This window comes from Euphorbia lathyris, chromosome 9, assembly GCF_963576675.1.
Source record: "Euphorbia lathyris chromosome 9, ddEupLath1.1, whole genome shotgun sequence".
In the NCBI taxonomy this organism is placed as follows: Eukaryota; Viridiplantae; Streptophyta; class Magnoliopsida; order Malpighiales; family Euphorbiaceae; genus Euphorbia; species Euphorbia lathyris.
The window spans coordinates 4,623,751-4,639,344 of record NC_088918.1 but is presented as its reverse complement, the minus strand read 5'-3'; the positions used below and the strand labels follow the sequence as shown (position 1 = coordinate 4,639,344).

General features: G+C 34.8%; 1 protein-coding gene across 2 annotated transcripts; it reads left to right on the top strand.

The window, feature by feature from the left end:
* The first annotated feature begins 4,844 nt into the window (after nt 1–4,844).
* Nucleotides 4,845–15,594, top strand: LOC136206242 (protein NEOXANTHIN-DEFICIENT 1). 2 transcript variants are annotated; one of them, XM_065997213.1, is made up of 11 exons: nt 4,845–4,989; nt 5,322–5,399; nt 5,932–6,078; nt 6,180–6,263; nt 6,789–6,852; nt 9,573–9,619; nt 12,416–12,470; nt 13,340–13,378; nt 14,810–15,030; nt 15,109–15,165; nt 15,272–15,594. In XM_065997213.1, exons 3-11 carry the CDS (start codon nt 6,008–6,010, stop codon nt 15,537–15,539), a joined length of 906 nt encoding a protein of 301 aa, XP_065853285.1. In that variant the 5' UTR covers nt 4,845–4,989; nt 5,322–5,399; nt 5,932–6,007; the 3' UTR covers nt 15,540–15,594. The 2 variants fall into 2 exon arrangements, with proteins under 2 accessions (XP_065853285.1, XP_065853286.1); XM_065997214.1 differs by lacking the exon at nt 4,845–4,989 and adding an exon at nt 5,037–5,073.

Genomic DNA, 15,594 nt, shown 5'->3' with positions numbered 1-15,594 from the left:
TCATTGTGTAATTAAGGACATGAAATAAAACTATAATTTCTGAATAATGAGAAGGATACATCCCGATTTTAAAAAGATTAAAAAATGAACAATAAAAAAAACACTCAGAGAAAGAAAAGCAAGATAGTGAGAAAGAAGATGGAAGAAAAAATTAGCTCCATGGAGGAACATCATAACTCTGAAACTTGGAATGGAGAGGTAGCTTGCTTACTTTATTTGGGTAAGAAGAATTAAATTGGAACTAAAAAAAAAGAGGAATTTGGGATCCGAAACTTGTTTTTTTGGTTGGAATTAGAGAGAGATTGAAAGTTTTCTAGAAAGATGAATTAGAGAGAAAGAGAAAGATAGAGAGATGGGTTGCAAGGAAGGAGACATGGGTATTTTAGTAATTGTATGAGGGGAAGGATATTTTAGTAATTGTATAGGAAGTGGGTCCCACTTGTTTTAAATGAATATATGAAAAATGCTGAGGTGGCGCGTTGACCGGTCATTTTTACCTGCTATACACTAAAGTGGAAAGTCACCTATAAGGTTGTACATATTAGTGAGACAAATTGAAGGTTATACATCAAAGTGTGAAATAGGGTAAAAATTGTACACCATTGATGAAATTTACCCGAACTTTCCCCGCGTAATAATGCACCAAAAGTTTGGTTCATTAAATAAGTATTGGGTTTGGCAATTTGGTTAATTAAAAGGTTGTGTCTTTGCGTCAGCATATACCAGAAAGCGGTATGTAAAGGCGGTGTAGAGGCGATTGTATGCGCCGACATAAAAGAATGGTATGGCTTGATGTTTTCGAAACCCAAAGGCTATCAAATCCAATTGAGGAAATAATTGGTTGAATACCTTTGAATTTAGTAAGTTTTATCTATGGTATAATATTCATTTAGATCCCTAAATTAAAACTTGAAAGTTAATTTAAACTTTAAACTATCAAAATCATTAATCAGGTTCATAAACTAAGTAAAAATCATAAATTGAATCCTCATTCTAAGCAAAAATCATCATTCTAAGCAAAAATCATCAATTGAGTCCTTATTAAAAATTATTCGGTTGAACAGTTTTCACTCTCTTCCCTAAATCCATTTTGAGACAACACAGTGATCATTACAGTCCATGTCAAATAGTCACAGTTTTTTATTTTAGGATAGCATAATGACTCAATTGATGGTTTTTACTTAGTTCATGGACTCAATTGGTGATTTAGATAGTTTAAGGTTCTAATTGACTTTCAAGCTTTAGTATTATGCATTTATCTATTGACACCATAAATTTTTAAAATAACTTAGAGCATCTCCAACAACCTCTTAATTTAACTCTTAAGTTAAAATTTGAAGAAGAAGAATAAAAAAATCAGCTCCAACAGCCTCTTAGTGGCTCCTCAAATCACCATGAGTCTTTCCATCCTCTCTATTAATAGAGAGTCCCTCCCCACCTCTTAGTGCCTTCTAACTTCATTTTTTAATAATAATTTATTATTGATAAGTCTATCTCCTCACACTATTGGTAATGTAACAATAAATAATAATCTTAATAATAAAATAATAAATAAGGAGGGAATATAAGGAGCATTGTTGGAGATGATATATCTTAGCCACTCTTAAATCACTAAGAGTCGATTTTTTATATTATTTTTAGAGAGTTCACTAAGAGTCTATTGGAGATATTCTTATTACATATTTATAGTTGGCTTTAAAAACCCATCAATCTCTTATAATTGGCTTTAAAAACCTATTGCATACTTATAGGTATTTTCACATTTACCTCTTTGAGCAAGTGAATTTGCTCATTCACCGTTAGATATAGGCTTATTAAATCTAAACCTCAGTATGCTTTGAATCTCCATCTTAGGATTCTAATAAGTCTAGATCTAACGGTGAATGGACAAATTCTACATGCTCATTAAAGTGCATGTGATCAAGTCTGTGCATGCTTATAGTTTGCTTTTAACCTAACACACTGTTTCCTTTATTTTGAAAAATATATTGACCATGTTTGGCAAATAGCTGTTAGCTAATAGTTGATTACATTAGCTGTTGGCTGATTACCTTTTTGGTTAGCTAATTTGACAGACTGATTGTGTAAACTTGTTTGGTAAAACTTAGTTGATTATTAATACAGTTATTTGTGTAAAATGATACGTAAGGATATAGTAAAGTCTTTATTTGGGCTTAGAGAGCGGTAAAGTGGTAAAAATGTCTTTTCAAAAGATATAGAGCAATAAATTAAGGGTGTTACCGTACACCGCCCCTTTTTTACAGCCCCCGCCCCTTCCATACCCATTATGCCCCTTCCATTATTTTTTAAAAAAATTTGAAATCACCCTTCTCTCTCTCTCTCTCTCACCCGAACAAAGCACGTAACCAAAAATTATGGATCCGAGAACGTCGGAACACGAAAACTCCGAAGACGAGGTAATGATTTAATATTTTTTTTAATTTTTTAAATTTAATGTATTAAATTTCTGTTTTTTTTTTAAAATTTTGTGAGGGGCGGGGGCTGGACCCGCCCCGGTTCAGACTATGGCGGGTCCAGGACCCGCCATGGTACATAGTAAGATGGGTCCAGGATCCGCCCACATCTGAAGGGGGGCGGGTCCTGGACCCGCCCTCGTCTGAAGGGGGGCGGGTCCGTGACCCGCCCGCGTCTGAATGGAGGCGGGTTCTGGACCCGCCTCCCTTTAAATGTTGGCCGGTCCTGGACCCGCCTGCCTATGTACAGGAGGTCCAAGGACCCGTTTTGCGACTAATCTAACTTTAGTCCTTTTTGCATGTATTTTCAGGAGGCAACTAGAGTTTGGGTTGGAGACGGAATCGATTATAGTCCTTATTTCATAACGAGCACGGTATTTCAAACAAGCGTGGAAGCAATTCAATGGGCGAAAAACATTGCAATCAAAAATGGTTTCGAGATCGTTATTTCATCGCATAAACACGGAACCCTCTTCAATGTCACGCTGGAAAATAAACATTCAACAGTTACTAAAAAGCAATACGCTAAATTTCGCAAAAGAGCAAGCTAAATGCGCTAAATACAATCCCTAAATATTTATAAAAACTACACGTTAAAGTTCTACAAAAAAAAAAAAAACACTAAATATGTTCTAAAAACAACACGTTAATATTTCTAAAAAAAATACGCTAAATATGTTCTAAAAGAACACGTTAATATTTCTAAAATAAATGCGCTAAATATTTATAATTTTTTTTTAGTTGTTAGTTCTCTGTCCCGAAAATCGGGAGAGAAAACGACTTCAGTAATGCATCGGCGGGTCCAGGACCCGCCGCTATCTCTTGACGGGCGGGTCCAGGACCCGCCCGTATTCTAACCATGGCGGGTCCAGGACCCGCCACGGTTTTGTTCATGGCGGGTCCTGGACCCGCCATGGTCAGAACCATAGCGTTTTCTGTCCCGAATTTCGGGACAGAAAACTTAAAAAAAAAAATAAAAACCGAAAAAAAATTAGAAAAACGTACCGAAATGAGCCCGACTGCCTTTCCTTTACCTCCACGTCCAGCCATAATTAGTCCGGGTTTTCTTTTGGTTTGAACTAAAGTGTTTGGGAATTTGAAATTATGAATTTGAACTTAATATTTCAAATATAAGGGAAGGGGCAAAATTGTAATTTGGAGGCGGTATGTGGGAATTAAGAGGCCGCGTGAAGCAAATCACTAAATTAATTGAAAAAGCTCTTAAAATATCCACTTTCAAAATTAGCTTTTTGGATCAAATAAGCTTTTTCAAACATCTATTCATCAAAAACCGCTATTAGAGGTTTGACTAGTTAAAACCTCTAATTTTATCCCAAAAAGCTTTTTACCAAACATGACCAATGAGATTCCCATCTTTTTTTAATATTAATCTTTTAGTCATTCTATTTATTTTTTTAAAATTTTTAACCGTTATAATTGACACAAACAAACAGACAGAAAATAACAGAATAACATGTCAATTTTGCATCGTACTATGGATATCTTAAAACCTAAGGTATGTTCGGTTAAAATCTAAAAAATAGACAAAAAGACCAAATGGTTAAAATTGATAAAATATAAGGACCTTGTAATGTGATTGTCAAAATATGGGAACACGCAACGTATTACGTAAAACGATGAGGATTAATAAATTATTTACCCATTCGATTTATATGAATTATAAAGGGAAAAGATTCAAAAATACCCTTAACGTTTAGAGATAAGAGTAATTTCACTCTTTAACATTTAAAATTGTATAATTTTACCCCTAACATTAGCAGTCAAAAGTAATTTTTATCTCTAATGTTGACAAGTTGGGTCAATTTGAAACATTATTATAAAACACCGATATTTTTTCCTTATTCTACGCCAAAACCAGATTTCATATTTTTTATAATTTACTAATAATAATGGTATTTGGTGGAAAGAGGTTTGAAAGAACTTGTTGGTTTCAAAAAACTCATTTTGAAAAAACTCATTTTATGAGTTTTTCAATTAGCTTATTGCTCCGTATCTTTTGAAAAACATTTTTATTCTATTTACTATCCTCTGGTCTCGAATAAAGACTTTACCATGCTTTTATTTATCATTTTACATAATCAGCTAATCAAATCAGCTAACAAAAAAAAAGTAAAGCTAACAACTAACGTAATCAGCTACCGCGTAACAGTTAACAACTATTTGACAAACAAATTCAAATTCAACCGGATCCAGACCAAAGATCTAGGTAGTTCTCGGTCGGTCGGACCGTCCGGTCTGGGCGGGTTCTGACAACAGTGGTATTGTATTGTGAAGTGAATTCAATTGGCGCCAAATGTTTGAGAAAATGAAAGAATGAATGGATAGATAAAGGCCTATGCTTAAGCTTATCCACTTCTGCTTCTTCTCATTTGCTTAGCTCATATACCCTCCTCTTTCTCTCACTTTCCCCCAAATAAATTCTGCAGCTTTTTCCCACTTTTCTTTCACTAATTTCCACTCAAAACCCTTCTCATTTCTACTAATCCATCACAGGGTTTTCTTCTTCTTCTCACTCTTATAATTTCTTATTCTAATTGTTCTATTTTGTCTGTGTTTCTTCTTAAATGGGTTTTATCAAGTAAGCTTTTTTCTTAAATGGGTTTTATCCAGAATGGGTTTTTCTTAATTGGGTTTTATCCAGAAAGGTTTTTTCTTAATTGGGTTTTGTTAAGTAAGGGTTTTCTTCAATGGGTTTTATCAAGTTTGTGTTTTTATTTTAGTTTCTGTAATTGGGTGTTGAAGAATGATCTGAAAGTTGTCTGCTTTTTGAAGTGTTCTTGTTTTCATATCTTCATTTTTTTGAATTTCATCATCTGGGCAATGCAGGGACAGAACCCGAGAAGCTAGACTGGGGCTTGAGCAACCACTGCAGTCGGAAAACGCCTAAAATTCTATGAAAACTGTGTACGAGTTTTTTAACTTTTATCATTTTTTTTATGTAAAAACAGTACATTTTTTTTTTATCAATTTAGTACCATTAATTACGAAGCTCGTTACAAGCATCCTTGTCTGTGAATCCTGTATTCGTCAATGAGGCAATACAGAGGTGCGGATCCAGAGTGTTTGAACATCTGCTTATCGCCAGAAAATGCTGAACATTACATGAAAACAGTGTACTAGGCTTTTTAAATTTTTTTATGTAAAAACATTAAAAAATTATCAATTTAGTATCCATAAATGACGAGACAACTTTGCAAACACTCTCTGTCACTGAATTCTAGATCCTTCACCAGACAACATTAAAAACACTTTCTATGACAGACACTCTCTGTCAGTGAATTCTGGATCTATCATCGGACAAAATTAGAAATGCTCTCTATTACAAACACTTTCTGTCAGTGAATTCTGGATTACAAACACTCTCTGTCACAAACACTCTCTATCAGTGAATTCTGGATTTGCGGATCTATTAATGGTTTATTGAATTTCTGTGCAGATAAGTGAAAGAAGTGAAGCAGCTGCATTTCCAATTGGATTTTGGCAAATTTTACTGTATCTGAAAATCTGAATTCATGGAAGTTGCTGAGAGAAAATGTTCTTCTTCTTCAGGATATGGAAAGCCACCTTGGAGATTTAAAGGCAGGTATGAATTTTCTAATACTAAATGATTCATAATTTCTCTCTCTAGATGCTTATGATTGAGAAAGAAAATTGAAAAGATGAACATGGTGACTCATTTTTCAGTGCCTTGTACCAGCTTCATCTTGTGAAATCAGAAACAGCTAAAGCTTTCATACCTAAAGAGTTTAAACTAGTTGAAGCTTTTGGGTACGCATTTCTGCTTTTAGTGTCCGTTTGTTTTCCGTTTTCTAGCTAAATTTTCTTAGAAATAACATTTACAGGTGTCTGTTTCCCTTTCTTTTTGATTTTCATTACTATTTAGCTAATTTTTCTTTAAAATTGTAACGAAATAGTCTGGAGTGGGTGATGCTGGGTAGAAAGACTAAGCAAAGAGTGACTTAAGAGAAGAAGATGGGGTAGGAATGAACTAAATCTCACATCAGAAATTTAGAGAGTGACTGAGGCTTATTAAATTGTAACATCATGGCCCAGTAATTTGTAAATATTGATCCAAATTCAATATCTTGGGTCTCCTGTTTTTAAAATGGGTCTGCATGTATCGAATTCTTACTCTCTGCTTTCCAATGTGAGATTTAGTTCATTCCTGCCTCTTAGGACCACTCCTTGCTTAGTTCTTCTACCCTTTCGGATGGAGTCGTTAGAAAGAAAAAGTATATCAGTGTTCGTTTTTGTTTCCGTTTCCAACTCATGAATTTGTTTTGTTTTTCATAGGTACACACTTGGTGGATTTTTTCTTGCTAACTATGAAGATAGTCCAGCTGGGGCATTTGATGAGGTTAGTTTATTAGTTCTTTTTAGATAATTTGCTGTTTCAATTCGGGGATTACTATGTCGCTTTAAGTAAATTGTAGAGACTAATATTCATTTTAAACAAGTTTAAGGGGTCAATAGTTGAATTTAAACTAGTTTAAAAGACTAATATGTCACTTTAAGTAAGTTTAAGGAGTCAACAGACCATTTTAATTGAATTTAAGGAGTTAATAGATCGTTTTAAGCAAATTTAAGGGATTAATAATCATTTTAAGCAAATTTAGAGGGTCAAAATGTGACTTTTAGCTAGTTTAGGGACCTAATAAGTCACTATAAACAAGTTTAAGGAGTTAATAGATCAATTTAATCAAATTTAAGGAGCTAATTGGTCGTTTTATGCAAATTCAAGAGACGAATATATCATTTTAACCAAGATCAAAAGGTTAATAGGCGACTTTAAGCTAGTTTAGGGATCTAATGAGTCACTGTAAGCAAGTTTAAGGAGTCAATTACAAAACTTAAGGTGTTAGTTTTTTTTTCTAACTCGTTTTGAAAAACTAACACATTTCAACAAGTAACTTCTAAGTTTACCCTCATCTTCTTCCTTAACATAACTGTGTCTTTGTCTTTCACATTCTCTCTCTTTCTCGCGCTCTCTCTCTCTAAAGAACAGAACAATCTACATAACGACTACGAATACTACAACAATCAATCCAACCTACAGTTCATATAACAAAATTTCTACAATCATATAAGTTTTTCATTGGGTTTTAGTTTTATTGAAAAGATTTAAAGCTTAGTCCATTCATTGTTAAGGTGAACGGCGAACGGAAGAGGAGGAAGAAGCGACCCTTTTTCCGGCAACCTCGTCCCAATATATATTGTTTCTCTTCATTTTTCATGTTTTTCCTGATCGTGCGAACCCAAAAAACAGTGACATTGTTATCTGAAAATAGATTTTGGTTGGAATATCAGTTTCAGATTTTTTCCCGACAATGTCGATATATGTAGATATTTATCGATATCTGTAGATATGTGTCGATATCTGTAGATATGTGTTGTCGATATCTGTAGATATCTGTCGATATCGACAACACATATCTAACAATGATACTGTTTTTTTGGTTCGCACGACTAGGAAAAACATGAAAAAGGAAGAGAAACAATATATATTGGGACGAGATTGCCGGAAAAAAAGGTTGCTTCTTCCTCCTCTTCCGTTCGCCGTTCACCTTAACGATGAATGGACTAAGCCGTAAATCTTTTCAATAAAACTAAAACCCAATGAAAAACTTATATGATTGTAGAAATTTTGTTATATGAACTGTGGGTTGGATTGATTGTTGTAGTATTCGTAGTCGTTATGTTCTTTAGAGCGCGAGAAAGAGAGAGAATGGGAAAGACAAAGACACAATTATGTTAAGGAAGAAGATGAGGGTAAACTTGGAAGTTACTTGTTGAAATGTGTTAGTTTTGGTTAGTTTTTCAAAAGGAGTTAGAAAAGAAAACTAACACCTTAAAAGGTGCTAGTTTTGTAATTGTCCCTTTAAAGAACTAATATATCGTTTTAAGCAAGTTCAAGAAGACAATAGGTGACTTTAAGCTAGTTTGGGGACTTAATAGGTCACTTTAAACAAATTTAAGGAGTCAGTAGATCAATTTAACCAAATTTAAGGAGTTAATCGATCATTTTAATCAAATTTAAGGGACTAATAGTTCATTTTAAGAAAGTTTAAATATATAAGTGACTTTAAGCAAGTTCAGAAGATTTGTAATCCGCTCTAAGGGTCTGTTTGTTTCACCTGTTTGCGTTTTGCTGTTACAGATATTAGTTAATTTTTCTGTAAAAATCAGTTGTTTCGAATTTTTACCAAATACTTTTTATCTCCTGTTTAGATTTAAAAAGCAAAAAGCAGTTCCGAAAATTGAAAACAAACGGACACTAAATAAATTTAAAGAGTAAGTAAATCACTTTAATCAAGTTTAAAAAGTTAATCAGCCGTTTTAAAATCCGAGAGTGTAATAAGCTTTTATGGTCAGTGGCGGATCTAGGTAGGAGACAGGAGGCAACCTCCTCCCCCAATGCCTCCCTATTTTTTACCTAACACATTATTTATTTCAATTATTTTGAAAAACACATTATAAGATTTTAATTTTTTTTTTGTCAATATTAACTATTTGGTTATTCTGTCTATTTTTTAAAGATTTTTAACTGTTATATTTGGCATAAACTGACAGACAGAAAATTACAGAGTAATATGGTCATTTTGTATTGTATTATGACAGTGCTGAAAGCTAAGATATGTTCGGTTAAATAATTTATTAGTCCCCTTATTTTGAAAAACACATTATAAAGTCCCTAACGTTTGTCAATATTCCTTTTTGCTTATTTTTTTAGATTTTTTACCGAACTTAGCTTTCAAAAAAGCTATAGTACAATACAAAATGACCATTAAAAGTCTAAAAAAAATAGACAGGAGGACCGAAAGGTTAGCCGTGATAAAAGATAGAGATCTTATAATGTATTTTTTCAAAATAAAGACTAACCAATGTATTAGGTAAAAAATAGGATAGTAATAAATTATTTACCCTAATTTTTAAGATATTTTAAAAAAGAAAAAAATTAGTAAGAATCCCGATCTCTCTCGGAAATTTCTGGATCCGCCGCTGTTTATGGCTAACTTAAAGGGTTTTTTTGTAATTAGGAATTGAATAATAAGACTGATACTGATATTTTATCCACAGCTAGTGGTGATTGCAGGAATCGTGTGGAACCCTCCAACTTCTTGCGCGTATGTTAACCCTTTCTCTTTCAAATGATGAATAACTAATAAGTTTTAAATGAACCGAGTCGCTAAAGAATTTATCGATGTTCGGCTCAATAAAAGTTTTGATCATGCTCGGTTCGATTTGTAAACGAATCGAGTTTGAGTATGATGAAATACGGCTTGAAACCTGGTGAGCAGACTTGATTATAAGTTTATGAATAAATTTAAATATAATGTTCATAAACATGCTCGTGAGCAAACGATTTTTTTTTTAATAACAGTACTTTTATGAAGGGAAAATGTAAAACTACGTAGTTTTCTGTGAAATTTTAATTTTATAGGTTTTAAAACTACATAATTTTGTGTTTAACTTTAAACTACATAGTTTTAAAAAAAAAAAATTCAAATGAACATAATTAATAAGTTGTTCGCGAGCAAAATTTATATAGATTTAACGAGCTGTTTGTGAGTAAAGCTCATGCATAGAATTAACGACCTGCTCGCAAGCATCTCACAAACAAACTATTGAGCTTAAACTCGTCAATTTTCTAACGAGATGAGTATGAGCAGACCCAAGTTCGATTCGATTACAGCCTTAGTAATTAATAATTCTTTTACCAATAAAAAAAATCTTTTACCACACCCAAAAGTAGGAATATCAAAACGGATTATTGTATCATAATACCCGTATGTGATTTATATATTTCATACGATTTTATATGATAAAAAAAGTAAATAATTTATTAGTTTCTGCATTTTTACATTACACACTGTTTAGTCCTCGTATTTTTAGTAATACATTGTTTAGTCCTTAACTTTTTCTATTCAACAATTTAATCCTTCAAATATTTGAATTATTAAAAGTCCATCTATAAGTAGGGTTGTAAATGAGCCGAGTCAAGCCGAGCTTTGGCCCGCTCAGGCTCGGTTCATTAGAAAATTGACGAGCTCGGTCTCGATCCCGAGGTTAACATTCTATTCATGAGCTGCTCAGGAGTTGTTTGTGAGCTTTGTTTTCGAGTAGCTCGTTAATTCAGTTCATGAACTTCGTTCCCGAACAATTGATTAATTATATTAATTTGAAGTTTTCTTAATACAAAACTACATAGTTTTGAAACCTATAAAACCATGTTTTACATTTCCCCCTTTATAGAAATATTATAATTAACATAGTAATCAAACCAAAGTTTGATCATGAGCATGATAAAGACATTATAATTGAGTTTGCTCGCGAGCTTTCGAGCTTCGTTGTGTTCAAGCTCGACTCGTATAAATCGAGCCGAATACGGTTTAGTTTTTATCGAGCTAAACATTGAATCGTTCATGAGCGACTCGACTCATTTACAGCTTAAAATATTGAATAGAATAAAAATGAGCAGCTCTGTTCATTTACCGCTCTATCGATAAGAACTAAAATATCCTTATCCAAAAGCACTCACGGCTCTTATAATGGCCAATGATTCAATACTGTTATTAAAGCTATTAACTTTATAATCCAAACGCAATAATTGGCTTGGCCTTCTTTTTCTGCAAGTGGCCAAAGAGTCATTATGGTCAGGCTTTGTTAGGAAAAGGAAAACATCTTGGCTTCCTGTTTCTGAAGCACACAGTTTCAAATTTAGTGGCCTAGTAACTCAAAACCTATGAAGCACCGATTCGGGTGCCGACACGGATGCGGATACGGGTACGAACACGGCAAATGGCATTTTTAGAAAATATGAGACATGGATGCAGTGGGACGCGGAAAATTCTATATAACTAATTATATATATATTAGATATAAAATATATAAAAAAAACTAATCACAAAACAAATCGAAGAAGGAAGAGAAAGAAGCTCTAAGCGTTTATAATTGCAATACACAGGTGAGAATTAGATGTAGTTTAGGGTTTTTTTTTGTTAAATTTTGTAATTGAACCATAGGTTTTAAAAGATTTAAAAAAAAAACCTAAATTTTTATATATTTTCACCATTAGCCAAGTCCCGGCCGTGTCCCCGCCGACTCCCATCTGTGTCCCATGTCACCGCCGTGTCAACGTCGAGTCCCGCCGTGTCCCGGCGAGTCCGACACGGCCACGGCGACCCCGGGGAAGAGTCCGTGCTTCATAGCTCAAAACTGTTTGCAAATTATAGTTTAGAATTTTTGAATTTTTAGATTCGTTTGTTTGCCAGAAAATGTTTTCCTCGTTTTTCAATATTTGTTTGCTTAGAAAATTAAATCTAATAACAAGTTTAACGTCAACAGAAAATTGCATGAAAAAAGTGAGGAAACTGTTTTGACTTTTTGAAAAGATAGTCCTGTTTGGTAAATAGCTTTTTTGGTATAATAAGAGGCTTGAGCCACTTTAGAGGTTTTCACTAGTCAAACTTCTAATAGTAGTGTTCGGTGAAGAGAGGTTTGAAAGAGCTTATTGGTCCAAAAAGTTAATTTTGAAACAACTCATTCTAGGAGCTTTTTCAATTAGTTTATTGCTCCATTTTTACCCCTAATTACTACCCTTTAACTCCAAATAAATGCTTTATCATGTTCTTATTTGTCATTTTACACAAACAGTTATTATCAATCAACTAAGTTTTACCAAACAAATTCACACAATCAACTAGTCAAATCAGTTAACCCAAAAGGTAATCAGCTATCAGCTATTTGCCAAACAAAGGCCAAAATATTTTCTTAAGCTTTTTGGAACCTAATAAGATCTACCACTCCTTTCCGTTTTCTAGTGTCGTGACCAACACCGAAAAATATTTATACTTTTCAAAACATAATATTTTTCTACAAGCAAACCAGGCCTGAGTAACTTTATTTGTTTTTATGGACAGATGGGCAGCCAGAGTGCTTGTAAGCAGTGATGAAGCTTGTGATCATGGAAGAAAGGTAGGAACTTTCATTCTGTAGATTCTGTTGTTTACTGTTTACCGTTACCAGTAACGGGAAATATTAATTGAATTTCTTTCCAGAAAAGCTATCAAAACATAGGATTGTAATCAAGCCGAGTTGAATGAGCTTTGACCTGCTTATGCTCAGCTCGTTAGAAAATTGAAGAGCTTGAACTCTAGCTCCCTGTTCGTGAGCTGGTTCACGAGCAGCTCGTTAATTCTGTTCATAAACTTTGCTTAGAAATAAATCATTAATTATGTTCGTATGGAGTTTCTTTAACACAAAATAAACAAATGAATAAATGAATCAAACTTGCTCACAATCGTGTCCACGAACATTATAATCGAGCTTGTTCATGAACTTATAATCGAGTCTGCTCGTGAGCTTTCAAATCGAGTTTCGCCATGTTCAAGCTCGACTTGTTTAACAGTTGAACCAAACATGGTCGAGCTTTTATCGAACTAAATGCCGAGTTGTTCATGAGTTGAACAGCTCGACTCATTTATAGCCCTAACCAAACACTTTATATCTATTGTTTCAAGTAAAACATAAAAAAAAAAAGTTACAGAAAGAAGAATCAAACGGACATCAAAGATATTTACTTCTGAAGTGAAATTACAAAATAGAAGAAAAATATAATGCATAAAATTATCAACCATTGTGAAAATTGCTTATGTACAAAGGAATACGTATAGTATACAATGAACGGAAACGCCAGTGAAAATCAACCTTTCGGGTTGGGAATAAAGCTTCGTTGTTGATGTCGTTGTTGTTGTTGTTGTTTACAGGCGGATTGTGTTTCAATATGGTGCTGCTTGGCTATGTTGAAGATTTCTAATATTATGTCTTTAACTTTTCATTTGCAGGAAGTAGGGCTTCCAAGTTATGTAGCCAAGTTTTCTAAGGTGCGTTTAAATTTTTTTCCCCGAACTAAAACGACATCATTTTGGCTGGGCCGCTTGTATATTTTTTTGCCATATCCAGGCTAAAACGATACAGTTTTGGCTTGAGCACAGTGGCAGAGCCAGCCTTTGAAGGTTGAGGGTGCAATTGCAACATCCCCAACAAATCTTTCCAGGTAGAGGGGATGCCGGAAAGGGTGGTTCCTACCAACCCGGGTGCAGTGTCACTGTGTCACCCCGTGCCCCCTCCCTCCGTCTTTGCCCAGGGCAAATAAAAAAGATGCCCTATGCTGGAGGTGCAAATTACATCCCGAAAGATGAAATTCCAGGGCTGAGACAAGGCATATTCACACCTCTCAAGCTCAGGGGTGCTTTGTCACCCGCGCCTTTATATATAACACTCATAATCCTGAACTTTAGGCTTACTTTTATTATGACCCATGAACTTCAAAACCGACAATTATGACCCCTCAACTTCACTCTTTACTAACATAATGGCTCCTTTTACCGTCGACCAAGTCAAAATGACCTATCATACCTCAAAATTGGAGAAATCCAAGAATTAATGTTGTTAGGAACCACGTTTTTTTTTTATTTTCCACATCACTATTTGTGGAGATTTCTCTTTCTATAAAACCTCTTTCTCTCTCCTAAGTAAAAACACATAAATGACATTAAAACTAAAAAGTTCAAGAATTAAAATTGCTTAGAATATTATTTCCCTCAAATCTACACCGGAGAGTTACATGCTATTGGAGTGATAATTATGACGGACCATTATTTCAGTAAAGTGCAAAGTTCAAGAGTTGTTATGTTTAGTTTTGAAGTTCAGGGACCATAACGAAAGTAAAGGCAAAGTTGAAAGGCCGTGGGTGTAATTTACCATATATATTTTTTGCCCTACCCAGGCTAAAACAATAGCGTTTTAGCTTGAGCTCAGTGGCAGAGCTAGCCTTTGAAGGTTGAGGTGCAATTGCAACATCCCAACAAATCTTTCCAGGTGGAGGGGAATGGGTGGTTCCCGACAGCTATGGTGCAGCGGCACCCCCATGTCCTCTCCCTCCACCCTAAAGGGCGGTCCGGTGCACTACGCGTCCCCACTAAGCGAGGCTTCGGGGAAAGGTCCCGCGACAAGGGTGTATTGGGGGCAAGCCTTCCCCTGCCAATTTTTGTTGGCAAAAGGCTGCTCCTAAGACTCGAACCCGTGACTTCTCGGTCACATGACAACAACGTTTACCGTTGTGCCAAGCCTCCCCTTCCACCCTAGAGGTGCAAATTACATTGCGAGAGATGAAATTCCAGGGGTGAGACGGGGCAGATTCACACGTCTCAGCCTTAGGAGTGTTGCCCAGCGTCTCGGGGTGCGATTGCCTATATTTATATATATATATAAACTCTCTAACTTGTTTTGATATATATGTTTTTCAAGAACAGAGAATATCAGCAGTTCCAAAGAAGCAAAAGAGTAAATGCAATCAATTTCTAGAGCATATTGGTTTGGATATGCCATATTCTACAGCTCATGAAGACATGGGTGTTCAAGTAACCAAAATAAGCGATTCCGGTTCGTGTTCGACAAACATATGCAATATAAATCTTGCCACATTTCCTGGATGGTTAGGGCCAGAAATCAAAATGTCTCTACCTAGTTTCAGGTAAATCTTACTTCAGTTACTAGTTCAAAATTCAGCTGTTCTACCGCTACTTCGCTTATATACAATGTCAAAATGCAGCGGCCGGACGAAATATAACTCGAATCTTCTTAAGTATACATGCAATATAGAGTGCAGGTAACCTCTTTTTTGTACTTCTGGTCTTAAAACTACATTATGCAAAGCTCATCAGACAAAGTAACTAAACGTTTTTGCGAACAATGGCTCGTTAATTGTGTGGTAGGATGCAAGCAGTGCCCGCAGCAAAAGTAACCGGACCATTGCCAGAAACTGAGCATGAAACAGAAGAATCTATGTGCCAACACAAATACACAACTATGGATTCTGCAGCTAGCGCAATTGAAGATAATGAACAGAACTTGATTAAATCTGTGATGTTATCGAAACCCGTATTAGCTTTGAAGTTTAATTGTCTAAGAATGGAGGTTAATGCCCCAACTACAGTTTTCTTCAGCTGTAAAAATCCCACAACTTCTTTAGGATTTCCCTGAGTTTTTTCCTCCCCAATTTTCTCATATCCTAGTGCAATAAAATTTGCTTATCTTA